The 15,190-nt window shown below is 43.1% G+C and overlaps 1 protein-coding gene across 2 annotated transcripts in view; it reads right to left on the reverse strand.

Moving 5' to 3' along the window:
- The window catches only part of TGFBR3 (transforming growth factor beta receptor 3), a 203,270-nt gene that overhangs the window by 21,749 nt on the left and 166,331 nt on the right, over positions 1 to 15,190 (reverse strand). For both annotated transcript variants that reach the window (XM_032867117.1, XM_032867116.1), the window contains exons 10-14: positions 14,710 to 14,862; positions 12,123 to 12,260; positions 11,774 to 11,932; positions 7,444 to 7,743; positions 4,480 to 4,591 (exon numbers count right to left, since the gene is read on the reverse strand). In XM_032867117.1, coding sequence (XP_032723008.1) covers positions 4,480 to 4,591; positions 7,444 to 7,743; positions 11,774 to 11,932; positions 12,123 to 12,260; positions 14,710 to 14,862 — 862 coding nt within the window. The remainder of the gene's footprint in view (positions 1 to 4,479; positions 4,592 to 7,443; positions 7,744 to 11,773; positions 11,933 to 12,122; positions 12,261 to 14,709; positions 14,863 to 15,190) is intronic.

Raw genomic sequence — 15,190 nt, forward strand, 5'->3', positions numbered from 1 at the left:
CTGTCCTGAGCACACTTATTTTTAAAAAGTTATGTAGTGGAAATTCAGTATTTTGAACATTTAACTTGCTAAGAATTACATACCATATGTAAATCATGGCATATTTGGGGATGATGTTTATTGTCCTTTCTCACTCATTTTTTTTTATATGTGCCCTGAATTTCAGAAAAATGATCACTTTTCCCTTTCACCATTCTCAAAAAACTATCACTGACGTGGTATAGCTGTTTTTATTGTGTAAGTCCTAGTGTTCTCAAAGGCCACAAAACTGCTCACAGCATCCAAAGCAAACAGCACTAACATGCCTATACTTCAAACTATTTCAGAAAATATGGTAGGATGGCACTACCTCAACTATTTTAATTGTTTTGCCATAAACCATAATATGCATAAAGTATGCATGTTTTCTGTGCTTTTTTGTGAGTTACAATTCAAAGTCACAGAACTTCTAAATTTTAATACTCCCTTAAACAGCTTACATTTTCCCCAACATCTTACCCTTTGGAGAACAGACATATTTCTTAAAAGTCTTCATCTTCTTTTCAGTTCATAATCAATTAGAGTGTTTGGGTGTGAGCTTGAATGCCAATGCGATATGTACGGCATGAACAGGAGGCGGCAGTGGGAAGAGGGTGTGGAGAGATGCCTATGTTGCTTGTAGTTTATTAAAAACTAGAATCAACCTCCACCTAGCACAAGGCAAAGGGTTTAGGAAGGCACAAACTAGAATCAGAATGCCTGGATTTGAACCCCAGATCCACCATTTATTTATATGTGGTGTGACCTTGGTCAAGTTACTTAATCTTGCTTTATACTTGGCTCGCAGAAGGGCTATGAGGATTAAATACGAGTATCCCCACAAAGGATTTAGCACAGGGCTTTGTACTAAGTAAATGCTCAATAAATGTTAGATAATTACGGTTGTCATCTCTATGACTATCATCACCCCCGGCACCACCATGTTGGAAGTTTTAGCAGCAAAACAATGTTAACCCAGTGCTGGTTCCCAAAGGACTGAGATGGCGGATATGTGCTGCAGAAGCACAGGCAAGTTCCATTAAAAATGGTGGCCCAGAGGAGGGACCCAGAATTAGTTAGTCTTGACGGCCTATTCTCTCTGTCCACAGAAGGAAGAAACACCACCTGAAATGTGTTCACGCCATTGGCTTTGGGAGCTACAGAGCAGCTCTCTGCTTGGCTGTGAAGCTGATACTCAGAGACTTCAGCTGCTGTTGCCCCAGAAAACCCAAGTGTTAAAAAAATAAGCTGGACTAAATGACCTTGAAGACCTGGAACTTTGGCCTTCAAAGAGTACCAGTGTGGTAGGCACAAAGGACAGTGAAATTTCAAAGGACAGTGAAATATCCCACTGCTTGGGCAATTTTTACCCCCAAAATTCATTCTGGTAAGAGATAGTTCTGGAGATACTATGGAGTCTGTGGCTTACAAAAGTAACACAAAGCTGGCAGGAAGAACATTCATGACCCTGTTACTATTCAGATCAACTAACGTTATTAGGCAAATGGTCACATTCCCATTTCAACTGACTATTCCAATTCCCGGAGAGGCAGAGGGAAAGCACACACTCCAACGGCCTGCATCCTGGAGAAATGATTTCAGAGTCAAAAGAAAATAAACATAGAAGGTGGGAAGAGTCACAGAGCTGAAAACTGCCAGAAAACGGACCCCACTCAGTGCAGTTAGAAAGCACATTTGCACACAGCCCCTGGGAAGCTGGCCCATCCACTAACCTTCATTTGTTTAACAAACCTAAGCAATGAACTTTCTTCACAACACATGCACTTCTCTGCTAAAATCTACTCTCCATTAGCAAATCTTGTGAAACTGGTTTGATATTTGGTAAAATTTCCCCCTGAACTTCAATGTAAAAAAAACAAAAAAACAAAAAAAACAACACACTGAACTTTCAGGATAATTACACTAAACTTAAATAAAAGTAATTACCTAATTTACAAGAGGAATTACTTAGAAAAATACCACCAAACTTAAAAGAAGCATGCATGAATTACTAGAAGTTATACTACTGCAATATTAATGCCCAATTATTGTTGGGCATAGAAAAAAAGCAAGCTGCTGCCATCAATTACCCACAGAACTCTGTCCCTGGAAACAGGTAAGAGTAACAGATGGGAATACAATGTAGTGGTTGTTATTAGTACAAAGTGCAGCCAGCTGTTGTCCAAATGTGATATACTTTGCAATCCAATTAATTCACTTATTTCCTTCCCCTGGACCCAATAAACAGGGAACTCTTTGGGCAATAAATTCAAAAAACAATTTCTTTCCTTCTTCCTTTTCTTTACTCCCTCCCTTCCTCCTTCCCTCCATCCGTTCCTACCTTCCTTCCTTCCTTTAAAGTAGGCTCCATGGAGCCCAATGCAGGGCTTGAACCAGCTGAGCCACCCAGGTGCCCCTGGGCAATCCATTTAAAGAAAGACTGTGGCTGGTTCACTGTTTCAAATGCCTGAAAACCTACCAGTGGAAGCAAAACAAACAGCAACAACAAAAAGTGTTGCTGAGGAACTAACGAACATCTAATATGTACATTTCACACCACCTTCAGGATGGCTGGGAAATGTATCAAAAAGTATTTTGCTTCTTCAAACAGTATAGCTGTGTTACAGCTGAAAGGATCTCAAGAAGCCATCTGGTCTAAACCCTTCCTTTTCCAGATAAAGAAAATCAAAGTCAAGGACATAAGGAGAGATCTCCTAAGTCCCATAGCCAGTTAGCAGGGAAAGTTAAGAGCTGTGCCCCAGTCTCCTAACTCTAAGCCATATCCGCCCCACGATCCTCTCTTGCCCTTCCAAAGTGAGCATGCCCCTAGGAAGAGGGCAGATGCCACCACCAGATGTGTCAGGAAGAATGGCTCTACTATTTGCATAAAGGTCACGCCACCAAAGAATAAAGTAGACAGCATCCATGTGCCTCTCTTCTACTATTAGGTACTGGGTGCCTCTTCTCTTAGCCCCTGCCTTGCCAAATCCAACAGTGCTTAGATCAGAAAGGCCATCCCAGGGCTGCCTCCAAGCCTAGACCTGGTATCAGCTCCACCCAGCAGGTCTCTCAGCCAATGCTCACCAACCAGAGACAGGATGCTGGGTGGCTTTTATCAAGGCTCCAGGACCATGCTCCTCCTCGCCCCTCAGGGTGGTGGAAGGAGGCCTGGAGACCAAGCCCTGAAATGTCTAACCCCAGAGGCTAGGAACCCACTTTTATTCTCCCAGACTTCTCTTTGTTTGGCACCCTTTGGCAATGTTTCTAAGATAGTTGCAGGTTGTTTTCAGACAGTGACAAACGTAGTTGCCCAGACAGCCCAAATGTGCATTTGCCCCCACCCCCATCAGATGTTGCCAATTGCCTGCTGTGTTCTTGCCCATCTGTGCCCTTCAGCCAGGATGTCCATCCCCATCAGGTGCTCTCCATAGTCCAGAGGGCCTCAGGTCCATTCCTAACACCCTCATGGAGCCCGACTCTGCTTCTCTATTGGTTCGGCTGATGTGGCCTACACCGGGTCTGGCTTTGCCTGGCCTGGCCACCTGAAGCCAGACCTCTGAGGACGCATCCTTCCTTTCCTCCTACAAGAAAGTGCAGACTGCCGAATGCTTCTGTGTGTGTGTGTGTGTGTGTGTGTAGGAGGAGACACCTTTCGCTTCAAGCAACAAATGTGACTGTGTACAATTCGGAAACCTGAATTACAAAAATGCATTTGGACAGTGGCTCTCAACCTTTCTTCTGCTCTGACCAAGATGGATGGTATTCACATACACAACACCCTCCCCGACCAAAGGCATCTGCGATAGCGATGCCCTGGGACTGCTTCTACTCAGCACAAACACTGCCAGGAGATCACGAAAGATGGGCTGTGGGCTGTTCAATCCTGGTATGCGAGGAGGAACTCAGAGCTTTTCTTGCTTACTTGAGGAATATGTCTGAATGGCAAGGGAGAATGACATTGGGATAGGGACAACTTTGACTCTGATCTAATATTTAAAGAGGAAATCACTGGCAAACCTATCACTAATAACTTAGCCATATGGCAGAATAGACCCAACTAAATAAAAGGCTCCTTTGGCAAAAATCCTTTTCTAAAGTTACTAATTGGCCCTTAAGGGTTTGTTTTATTTATTCATTTATTCATTTATTTATTCATTTATTTTAGAGAGAGCACATGAGCAGGGGGTGGGGCAGAGGGAGAGGGAGAAGCAGACTCCCTGCTGAGCAGGCAGCCCAACTCAGGACTTGATCCCATGACACTGAGATCATGACCTGAGCTGAAGTCAGATGCTTAGCCAACTGAGCCACGTAGGAGCCCAGCCTTTAATGTCTCTTTCGAATACAACTGTATTTTAATTTACTGTGCTGGAGCTGCTTCATTTTAATTGTTTTAATACTGGAGCTTCTTAAAATGAGCAGCCCTCAGGCCCCTCATCTCTGACTGAGCCTCCCAAAACGCACCTTTAGCCTGGTGGATCACAGCGAGGGGCTTGGTGAATGTCTTCTTATTTTGCATCATGGCCCAGATCATTGAGGCGTCCAGTGAGGTGCAGGCTTCGTCCGGGGGCACACACTGCAGAGAAGCAAAGAGGGTCAGGGGTCACTCTGAGGAGCCCTGCACCAGCCCAGCCTGCACAGTTGTCCTGTGCCCCTTATCAGACAGTTCCCAGCTGTTTACCACAGAAAAACAGGAGATCTGGGGGTTTTCCAAAGAACCATAAATAATCCGGGAGACGAGTGGCAGACCCCGCAGATACAGTCTCAGCTGCACTTGGAAGATTCAAATATCACTGGATGGCTTATAACCACTGCCTTTCTTCCCCATCTTCCCACAAAACAACCAGAGGTTTTAGCATTATTTAGTCTGAAAAGTAAAGAAACTACATGATAAGTGTTGGCCCTTCACCAAGCCAGCTTCACAAAAATGGTTCCTGTTTGTGATTTGTGCTTGTGGGAAACGTCACGTGCTACATTACGAAAGTGACAGATTCTACATGTCTTGTCCAAAAAGATAATCACGGTGTCCCGTTTGTTTGATTTTTTAAATCCTAGTATTGACTCATTGAAAATGAAGCTTTCCAGGGTCGTCAGCTACAGAGTTCCAAACTGGAGCCCTGGGGACCCGTACCCAGGTGTGGAGACCATGAGATCAGCTACTTCCAGTTATTTTCAGGCCTCCAAATTAGAATTAGCATGCCCAAGCCTTGTTTACCTGTTTTTAAAAAGTGATCACAGTCCAGTCCCTTTTTCTTTCAAAGAACTGTAGTTCCTTGTCTACGCTCATCAATAGGTAAAACTCAAGACATCTACCTGCTTTTGTTGTGAAGAAACAGATCTATCCTTCAAAGAGCCTAGAGCAAGCCATCCCCCAAAGCCAGTAAATTTCCAATCACAAAAGAGCAGTGTTTTGACTTTATTGTCACTGCTGCTCTGAGCAACATAATGTAGGAAGACAACCCCTCCCTCTCCCTCAAAACCCAGGGAAAGTTTTTAACACACAAGCCTCTTGCACCGGGAAACAACAGAAAGACCTCATTATTGCAAAGATTTACATTTTAGGAAAAGCCTTCTTTCTGTGCCGTTAGTTCTTCAGTTAATTAAGGGCTAAATGAGTGTACGTCCAACTCACTGCTCAACCCGACAAGATACCCAACTCCGGCCTTCGTTTACTCAGCTAAGGGCAGGACTGGACTCAACGATCATTGAGAACTCCTCCTGGAAAGACTCTTTGGCTCTATCATCTGAGAAGTCACTAGAGCTGTGGAGATATTAACCAGGAGCAGTAAACACAAAGACAGTGGTAATAGCTTATCGGAAGCCACTGCTTTATCAACGGTGGACTGTGGACTGTTGTCACACCTACTACCTCCGTCGCTACTCTGCTCTTGAGAGGAGTCAGGCACTCGTACTTCACTCTTACAGGTGAGGCCATGCAGACTCTCAGAGGTCAGGGGACTTGCTTCAAGTTCTGTTAGTAAGCAGCAAGCCATCCTTCTCAGTCCCCATGCTCCTTCTAGTTTTTCGTGCCTTGGGTTTAAGTCGGGACTTCAGGGTCCCATCCCATGTCATCCACTGAGACTTAGAGCTCTCTGCAGAATGTTGTGGAAGGAAACACTAGGGTTAATTTTTACACGCTAACATGCTACGGGTGGTGCCAGGCCAGGCTCAGAGAGAGGTAACAACCAAGCCACCCATGAAGACTCCTAGAGTAACCGCCAGGCCTCCCCTCCTAAATCCCTCGTTCCTTAAAGTCATCTTCCAGCTGCAGGGAGCAGCTGTGTCTCCCAGCCAAGCATTCAGTGACCCTCTGCCACAGTCCACTGATGGCCACTGGAAGGCAAAGGCTACAGCATCCATATTGCCAAAAGCAACCTAAAGAACATGGTCTGAATCATCTTACACATTCATGCTCCCAAATGATTATGACCAGATTTGCAACATTTTCATACCCAGTATAAATTTTTCTTTGGTGTTGTCAGAGAAATGGATGCCCAGGGGAATGTAACAGTGTAAAGCATTCAGATTAGTGGTTATCTAGCCCCAATAATGTAATTATTCCTCCTCCCTCTGTCCCCCTATCGTACAACCTACATATTAAGAGAGAATTCCATACATACATTTATTGATACGGATCAATCATCAGTTTTAGACACTGATGGATATGTGACTACAAAAGTCTTATAAGTCAGCTGACACTGTGTGAGATAATTGCAAAAAAATGCATATATGGAATTATAAATAATCATGGCAGATCACAGACACAAAACTATGGCAGAAGACACCTTTCTCGCACCAGGCCCAACTAATGAGGTATCGTCATTAACCCCGCAGACTCTCCCCTACACAGTCACTCCAGTGAGGTCAAAGTGTTCTGGTTTCTGTTGTGGCAACAGAATGTTTAATATGGGGAGGGATAGGAGGCAAACACAATGAGCCAATACGAAGCTGAGAAAAATTAAAATGTTTGTTAGTTTCCATTAGAAGTCCTCCTGAGACAAGTCAACCTTATAATTCACACACAGAAGGTCAAAAAACAATTGCAATACAGGTCTCAGCGGGACCTGAGAAAATTAATCCTCACACTGAACTTGTCCTTTCAGCTCTCTGTGCTTCTGGCGCTGCACACTATCCGAACTGCAAAGATAAAGCCAGACCTCTCCCTCATGGAAAACAGTCTTGATTTATCATTTGAAAGATACTACTAAGTAGCATGCATGGAAAAAAAAAGTCATACTGTCGGGATTTATTCTCTAAGACTCAATAAAACTCCCGGTTCCCTGCTAACACAGATTTTATTACTTCGGTTGGGCAGTTCCCAAACCAAAAACCTCAACCTGCAATAACTCGTGATTAAACTTCTCCGGCAGGTCACTGCCTCACCTAAAAATGTCAAAATAACATAGAGATGGATGAAGGCCCGCTCACCTTAGGTAACTTCTGGGGGTCCTTTTCCTTCTTGGTGCACAACGTGAGCTCACATTGTAGAAAGAGCAGTGAGGTGTTGAAAATGGACTTAAACACAAAGCTGAACCGCTTCTTGTCCACCTCAGCTTGCGGGACTGGAAAGTGCACCCTCTTGGGATTGTAAAATTTCACAGATTCATCTTTTGGACAAATGTTTTCAATGATGGTGTAATCGGACATCCTATCAGGGTTTGAATATGGAGAGATAAAGCATGTCTGGATGGCAAATCCCAATTCTTGGTCAGCCTTAGTGACAGACACCTACAAAAGAACAGAAAGACCAATCAGAAGCAAGCGGGCCTGTTACTTCCACTTTAGGCTACACGGTGCTTCTGATGAGGGACATGGCTTGATTTTCATGACATACTTATCTCATCTCCTTTCTAATTACAAAAGTAACATATACTCATTGAAAAAAGATGTCTCCCATCTAGACTTGGTACGGATGACAGTGAATTATTTAGTTCAAATGCCAGTCTGAAAGAGTCCAATACAAGATGAATTAAGTCTCTTTAACCTTCCATAAGTCCTCTGGGAGATTAAAAAAAAAAAAAAAAAAAAGCATGGCATGCACCTAAAGTGGATTTTCCAAAATAAACAAAACACCAACAGGCGAAGCCCCAAATGTCATAATACCGAGTCATATCTCAATGGTGTACCACCTGTAAAGCAAGCTATTCTTCAGAACTACTCAAAAAATAAAGTACAGAGGCAGAATCTATTTAACCCAGGCAGAGAGGACTGAACTTCTAAACTGCCATGAGCCAGAATGAGCCTACAACACTGCAACAAACCTACAGATTCCTCTCAAGTCCTGCTTCATTGCAAGCAGGCAGAGCTGCCTCTGGGGTTTGGTGTCAGGGACCGTTGTGATCTGGTGGCGATCACAAGCCTGGCAAAGTGTCCTAGCTGCTCACAGGTCCAAACTAGTCCTTGCCAAGTACTCTCCCTTCACTCTTTAAGCCCAAGGGTATTTTAAGGGAAATCTAATCTGGAAATGTTTCCAACTCATTATACTTCCCTCTTACAAAACATTTGTATGGGCTATGTCCAAACCTTGTTAAGGTTCTTTTCTTTAGAAACAGGAAGTGGTGTTTGGCCAAGTATAAACAGAATTCAAACCTCAACTATCCTGAACTCAGCTAAAATCCCCAGGCCAGAGTGGATTCTCCATTTGGTGACACATGGATTGCTGCGTGAACTGCCTTTCCCCACATGCCTCATTCCTTGACTAAACTTAGGATCAAAATAAACTTAAACACTTTAGAAATAAAGTTAGTCCTTAACCATAAGCCAATAGCCCCAGAATCCTTTCAAAAGGCGTGGATATATAAACACACTTTCCATTCTGAGAACCCAGGGGAAACCCCTGACATCGCATGGGGCTCTGAGGACACAGCACTATTTTAAAAGATGCCTCCGTGGTTAACTACAAGACACTCAGCAATGAAGATGATTGTTATCATATCACTTTGTGGTGCCTTAAAGCTCAAACCATCTGAACAATCTGGTGAGATAAATGGTTTCATCTCCTTTTGATAAATGGAGGAAAAAATGAACATACAGGATAGACGACGTGTTCAAAATTCTACCTTGGAAGCACTGGATAAAACCAAGCCTTAAACTCAGGTCTTCTGACCTCTAGCCCATTTTCTCTTTACTATTTCACTGTAGCCACAGCGTCAAGTCAACTAAACCTACGATGTGGCCTTAGGAGAACACCTGGTGAGAAATCTTGCTAGGAAGTAGTGTTTGGGAGTCTGTAAATATTCACACATCTTTATTTTGCCAATATTTCTGAAAAATAAGATATTTTATCTGGAAACAATGGTAAATTACATATATTGTATTACTAAAAAGTGCCCTTTAACAAGAACTCATAACCCAAAGAGCAAACATGCAGAGTAAAAAATGTAAATCTTTTCTTAAATTTCAAAGAAAGTATATTCTGGTAGAACGCTAGGGTATCCCAAAAAGTTGTTTTAGAGGAAAAAATAGTATCAGCAAGTCTTTTACTGTAAAATGGCCTGCTCGGGGTAGGGAGGAGTGGGCACAGTCAGTTAAGAGGCTACCTCTTGGTTTTAGCTCAGGTCGTGATCTCAGGGTTGTGAGGTCGAACCCCGCACTGGACTCTGCGTTGAGTGTGGAGCTTGGTTGGATTCCCTTCTCTCTTCCTCTACCCCTCTCCCACTCCGATAAATAGATAAATCTTGTAAAAAATAAAATGGTCTGAAAATAAGTCCTAGAAGAACTATAGGTCTCAGGGGGAGAAGGGCCCCAGGAAATCGTGTGGCTCATGCCCTGTGAATTCTGAGCCTCAGTTTCCTCCCATACAGAAGAAGGGCACCAATACCTATGAGAAAGGTAAATCTAGATCAGTTATTGTGAGGATCTGTAAAGTCACAATTACACAAGCAACACAGTTCCCAGCTAGTCAATACATGACAGCTCTAACTAGCAGTACTATTCTAGATTTGAATTTAGGGGGTTACCAACAGTTCTTTTTAATTCCCCAAGACAAATGAACTAACAGAAAAGCTGCCATTGTGTGACCAACCATCACCTAGAGATGACCAAAGACCAGGTGGCAAAATCGATGATGTCTTGGATTAAAGGAAAGGATATGGTCTAGAAGGAACATGGTTCTGGGGCTGTGCTAGGATGGCTGGGACAAGAAACTTGGAAACAGTTCTTCAGACCAAGCCAATAATTCGGTGAGTTTTACCTACCTTAAATTTAAAAATTTTCCTACCAGCATTAGACTCCAAATAGAAACAAAGATTAGGTGTGGGTTGCTACCTTATTTTGCAAAATATTTACAGAGTCTCTCTTTTAGGTGGATTTAAACAACTTTAAAATAAAGCTGTTTGAAACATATACTACCCTCCTCAAATTCTCAATACATTTGGTATTTAAAATGGTAGCAAAAAGATTCAGTCCATTTCTTTGTCATCATTTGACAATGTCTTTGCCTAACTTTAACTATGAAAAATACAAATGATATGTGAAAAGATATAAACGTGAAAATAAGTGAAAAAAAGAATTTCAAGTAAGCAGCACTGGGTAGACTGGGGAGAAAAACCAAATTTCCACCAGGGTAGGATACAGGAGGAAGATCGGTCAGTGATTAGCACACAGCAGCAAAGACATGAATTAGCCGAGCCAGGTCCACGTTTGGAAAAGAACAAACCCCAGTTAAGCAGGGCCCCTAAAATCCAGGGCACAGTGCAGAGTCAGCACTGCCCAAATACACACATGTGGATTGTGCAGCCAGAAATGCAAGAAGAAAATAATGATCTTGGATAAGAAGAGATCTCTAATTAGGAACAGCATGTAGAAAGCAGCATATTTTCCCCAGTACTGAAAGAAGGTATACCCAAAGAAAGAGAAGACCTCTCAAAACAGGGAATCAAAAAAGAGGAGAGATCCAGGAAAATGTCGAGAGCCAGTGGGCTCTATCCCAGAATCTGAACAAATGTGAGAGTTATTTATCTTTCTGAAATAGAAATATGTGCTCTGAAGTCACTTGCAACGTATGGAAGTATCCCATTTCGACCCCGTGAGCTTCTTACTCCTCCTACAGTGAAGCAGAACACCAGCTCGCAGTTTAAGCCCAAAACTAGACGACCAACAGATGTCCTGGGGCCATAAAGATATTTATCTTTTTCTAGAATCTAATCTGAACCTGGATATTTGCACTGCTAAGAGGTCACATTTTCTCCTCTTTAAATGGCACTTGGAGGTTAAATGATGGTAGCATCTAGCGCGTAATACTGTGGACTCTCGAGCTGGACAACCTGAGTATGGACCGGACTCTGGAATCCACCGGATACTAACTGTGATCTTAAACGAGTTTGTGCCTCAGTTTCCTTACCCCTAAAATGAGGATACAATAGACTTGTCTCGGGAAGCCTGGCTCAGTCAGTTAAGCATCTGCCTTTGGTGTGAAATATTCCTGGTTAGCCCTAACACTGCAACTATTGAATCCCTGTTCCAAAAATGCTAAGGACAAACAAGAAAAGGACTTTATTAGCAGAATTCACACCACCGATTTTTAAAAAGCATTCATCTGTAAAACACTCTCCTCATGTACCAAATCCTGCAATGTCTCTCTTTGGTCAGAAATCAACCTGGATGCATTTTCTGAGCCCAGCCCTCCCCCAGAGCTGGTTGAGGGCTGCGGGGAAGAACACGGGGAGGGCTTCTCCAGCAAGCGCCTTGGCTCTGCTCCAGGAGCTATGACGATTCCGCCCCAACCTAAAAGCCCAAGGCTAATGTCCAGGTCTCATACCTCAACATAAATGTGTCCGTTCTCTGCCACAGAGAAGACCCCCTGAGAGGGCACGAGAAAGAGGTCAGTGTTGTACAGCTCCATGTTGAAAGTGATGTTTCTGTTGGGTGGGTCCTGGAAGCTACTGGGATTCCCCACCTGCCGCAGGCTGCAATTAAACTGGGGAAAGCAAACAAACAAACAAAACAGAGATAAATCACAGTGAAATGAAGGGTGAAGACCCCGGAACTTAGTAAGCTTTGGTCTTTAACATCCATTTCCCTCACCGTCCCCCACTCAATAGTCCCTAACTAAAGCTAACCAAAAAGACAACATTCTCACAAACTACCTGCTGCAAACCAACACATACCACGACAACTTCAGGTCGACTGAAGGAGGTATCTCCTTCATCCATATCTCCCGGAAATCCATTATCCCCTGACTCCAAATCTTCGTAACCATCTGGCCAGCCACTACTATCTCCGGGCGATGGAACCTGTATCACAATCTAAAAGGCAAAGAAAGCACAGAGAGTGTTGTTAAAACACCAAAACACATGATTTGGTTCTACCTCACACAAACACCCATGTATAATTCAGATGCCAACTGAAAATCTGAACTTAAAAAAACCTCAAAAACTCCATGTTTTCTGAGGATTTTTACCTTCAGAGAGATTAAAATTAAAGATAAACCCAACATATGTTCAAATTAAGACTTGAACTAAAATATGTATTTTTCCTTGTGAAAAAATAAGACTTGTTTCAAACAGTGGGAAAATGCCAATTACCGAAATAGGGCTGAATGGGGCTGTCAGTAGGCCAGTCTACACTGGAGGGAAGGGGTTTCTTCTTAGAGGGCTTTTCTTTACATCAAAAATACTAACAAATACTAAGACTGACTAATTTAAAGAGCTTTTCTTATTTGTATCCATCAAGATTTGTATAAAGTTTGAGTTAGAAACAAAGTACCTAATGTTTACTATTGAGCCAGTCTCCTCAATTTTTCTCTGTACTCGTCTATCTTTTCCTCATTTCCTCCCCCGTACATTTGTGTGTGGTGTACGGATGCAGGAAAGAATCATGTTTTTATCTATGACAATCTATCTTAATGTTAGCTGAAATGACTATTCCTAGGTTAGTTCTAGGCAACATGAAAAATTCACCTGAGGACCATGACTCCATAAATAAAACCCCAATTTCTTTGCATTTATAGAATAGCCACATTTTTTGTTTGGTTTTGTTTCATGGGCTCAGACTGCTGAATATGGTGCAAAACAAAAATATATACTAAGTCAGAAAATTGCTACAGTTGTAATTGGAACAGCTACAATAATCACTGAAGGGAGCAGAATGGGAAGAGAATGTAGGAAAACCACCTCTCCATTCTTTACCAGTTCCACAGAAGGAAGTATTGATGGAACTGAAGCCAAGGACCTAGGACATTGCTTGCTCTAGGTATCATCATCATACCCATGAGAAGAAAAGGATTTCAAGGGCTTAAGATATACCTTTCTCTCCTGAGCCAGAAGTTACCTTTTTCTTTTTAAACTTAACAGATTACCATAGCCTCTTATTGGTGTTAATTTAGCCATAAATTTAAAATTCCAAAATGAAGAATATCAGTAATATATACCATTCATTATATCTGGGAAAACTGGATAATGTAAGAAAATTAGTGTTGGAATTGGCAGGAGGGTGTTCATCATAGAGGTCAACGACTAATAAATTATTCCAGTAACAAAGGGGCATGAGCTGGGCCAGCCAGCCTGGTGTAGGGGAAAGATTAGTGGAGGGGAGGTCAGGAAGCTGGATTCAGTCCTGGCTCTGCCCTTAACTAGTTCCTCAAATCTAAGCAAGTCTCTTAACTCCTGGCAGTTCAATTTCCTCACCTGTGAAATGAGGAAGTTGAATGAGATCATCTTAAGGTTCTTTCCAGCTCAAACACTCTGAGTCTGAAGAATAATAAACTTGGGTCCACAGGAGAGTGAGTGCTCATGTAAGCCACACTGACAAAATACCTGATCTCCAGTCTTTCTTCTGGATGGGTCAAGTGTATCTACTGCAGGGCAGTAGGACGGACACGAATGACAGTCGCACCCTCCCTGTCCTGTGCCAAAACTGAACTCGGGGATTTATAAGCCTTATTTTTACTGACAGAAGTATGACCTGAACTGCAAAACTAACATTATGAAGTGCTTTTGAAATTTCATGTTTCAAATTCTTTTAGAAGTCACAGCCTAGTGTGTATTTCTGCAAGAACAGACTTAATCGGAAGAAAAAAGATTCAGATGAATGAGCTGACAAGGATGATTTCTGGAAAGTGTAGGTTAGCTATTGCAGTGGACTACCGTCGGGGGAATCTATGTAATCTCTCTCTGCATAATGTCGAAAGTAGGAGATTTGCTTCAGTTTAGGATCTTTTTCAGAGGTAGAGAGAGACTAAATAATCATTTCCTGAGGACCCTTTTCAGATTTCCCTTGGTTCTTCTGTTCATGAGGAAGGGAGAAGCCCTCCCACCTCTGGACAAGACTCAAACAAGGCCACAGAGACCACAGAGCTGGTTAGCTCAGTTGTGTAGACAACTGAGGGTCAAAGTACATCCCATTTTGTTAAGAACTGGCGCTTGGCTTTGTTTAGGCCTGGGGTATATGCCCCTGCTCATGGTCATAGAAACTCGAAGGTTATTTTTTTTTTTTTTAAAGATTTTATTTATTTATTTGATAGAGAGAGATCACAAGTAGGCAAAGAGGCAGGGAGAGAGAGTGAGAGGGAAGCAAGCTCCCTGCTGAGCAGAGAGCCCGACGTGGGACTCGATCCCAGGACCCTGGAATCATGACCTGAGCCAAAGGCAGCAGCTTAACCCGCTGAGCCACCCAGGCGCCCTCGAAGGCTATTTTTAAGGTAATACTCAGCAAGGCTCTGGCAAAGGGCCAAGATTTGTTTTGGAGAACACTCACGGAGTTATAGTAAACCACACCATCTGGGGCTGATCGCCGGTGCCGAGTACCACAGCCGTTCAGCGGAGACTCCAGAATGAAGTGGGTGCCATTCATCGTGGCCTTACAGGTAGGATCCAACAGGGTGAGCTCCATCCCTGAGTAGCTGTTGGCCTGAAACAACCACCACCAAAGACGTAAAAGGGGGGCCCACAGGCAGATCTGCCGCACAAAGGGAGCACGTTTTGCCCCATCTCCCCATACAGTGTTGGTGGCTGGAGGCCTGCATTTCCCCTCCCCGCTTGCTTCCTCCCAACCTACCAAGGATTGTATTTGTTGGCCTTGGAAATTCAATATCAAAATATTGACACACGAGGATCTGGAACCCCCCTCAATTGAGAACAACAGGACCCAAGTGAGAATCACAGCCAAGGGGAAGTGAGTCCATCCAACTGAGCAAACAGTATCAAGTCCCCAGAGTTCAAAAGTGAAAGAGGGAGAA

The sequence above is a fragment of the Lontra canadensis genome, unplaced genomic scaffold, assembly GCF_010015895.1.
Source record: "Lontra canadensis isolate GAN:19392208 unplaced genomic scaffold, GSC_riverotter_1.0 scaffold33, whole genome shotgun sequence".
Lineage (NCBI taxonomy): Eukaryota > Metazoa > Chordata > Mammalia > Carnivora > Mustelidae > Lontra > Lontra canadensis.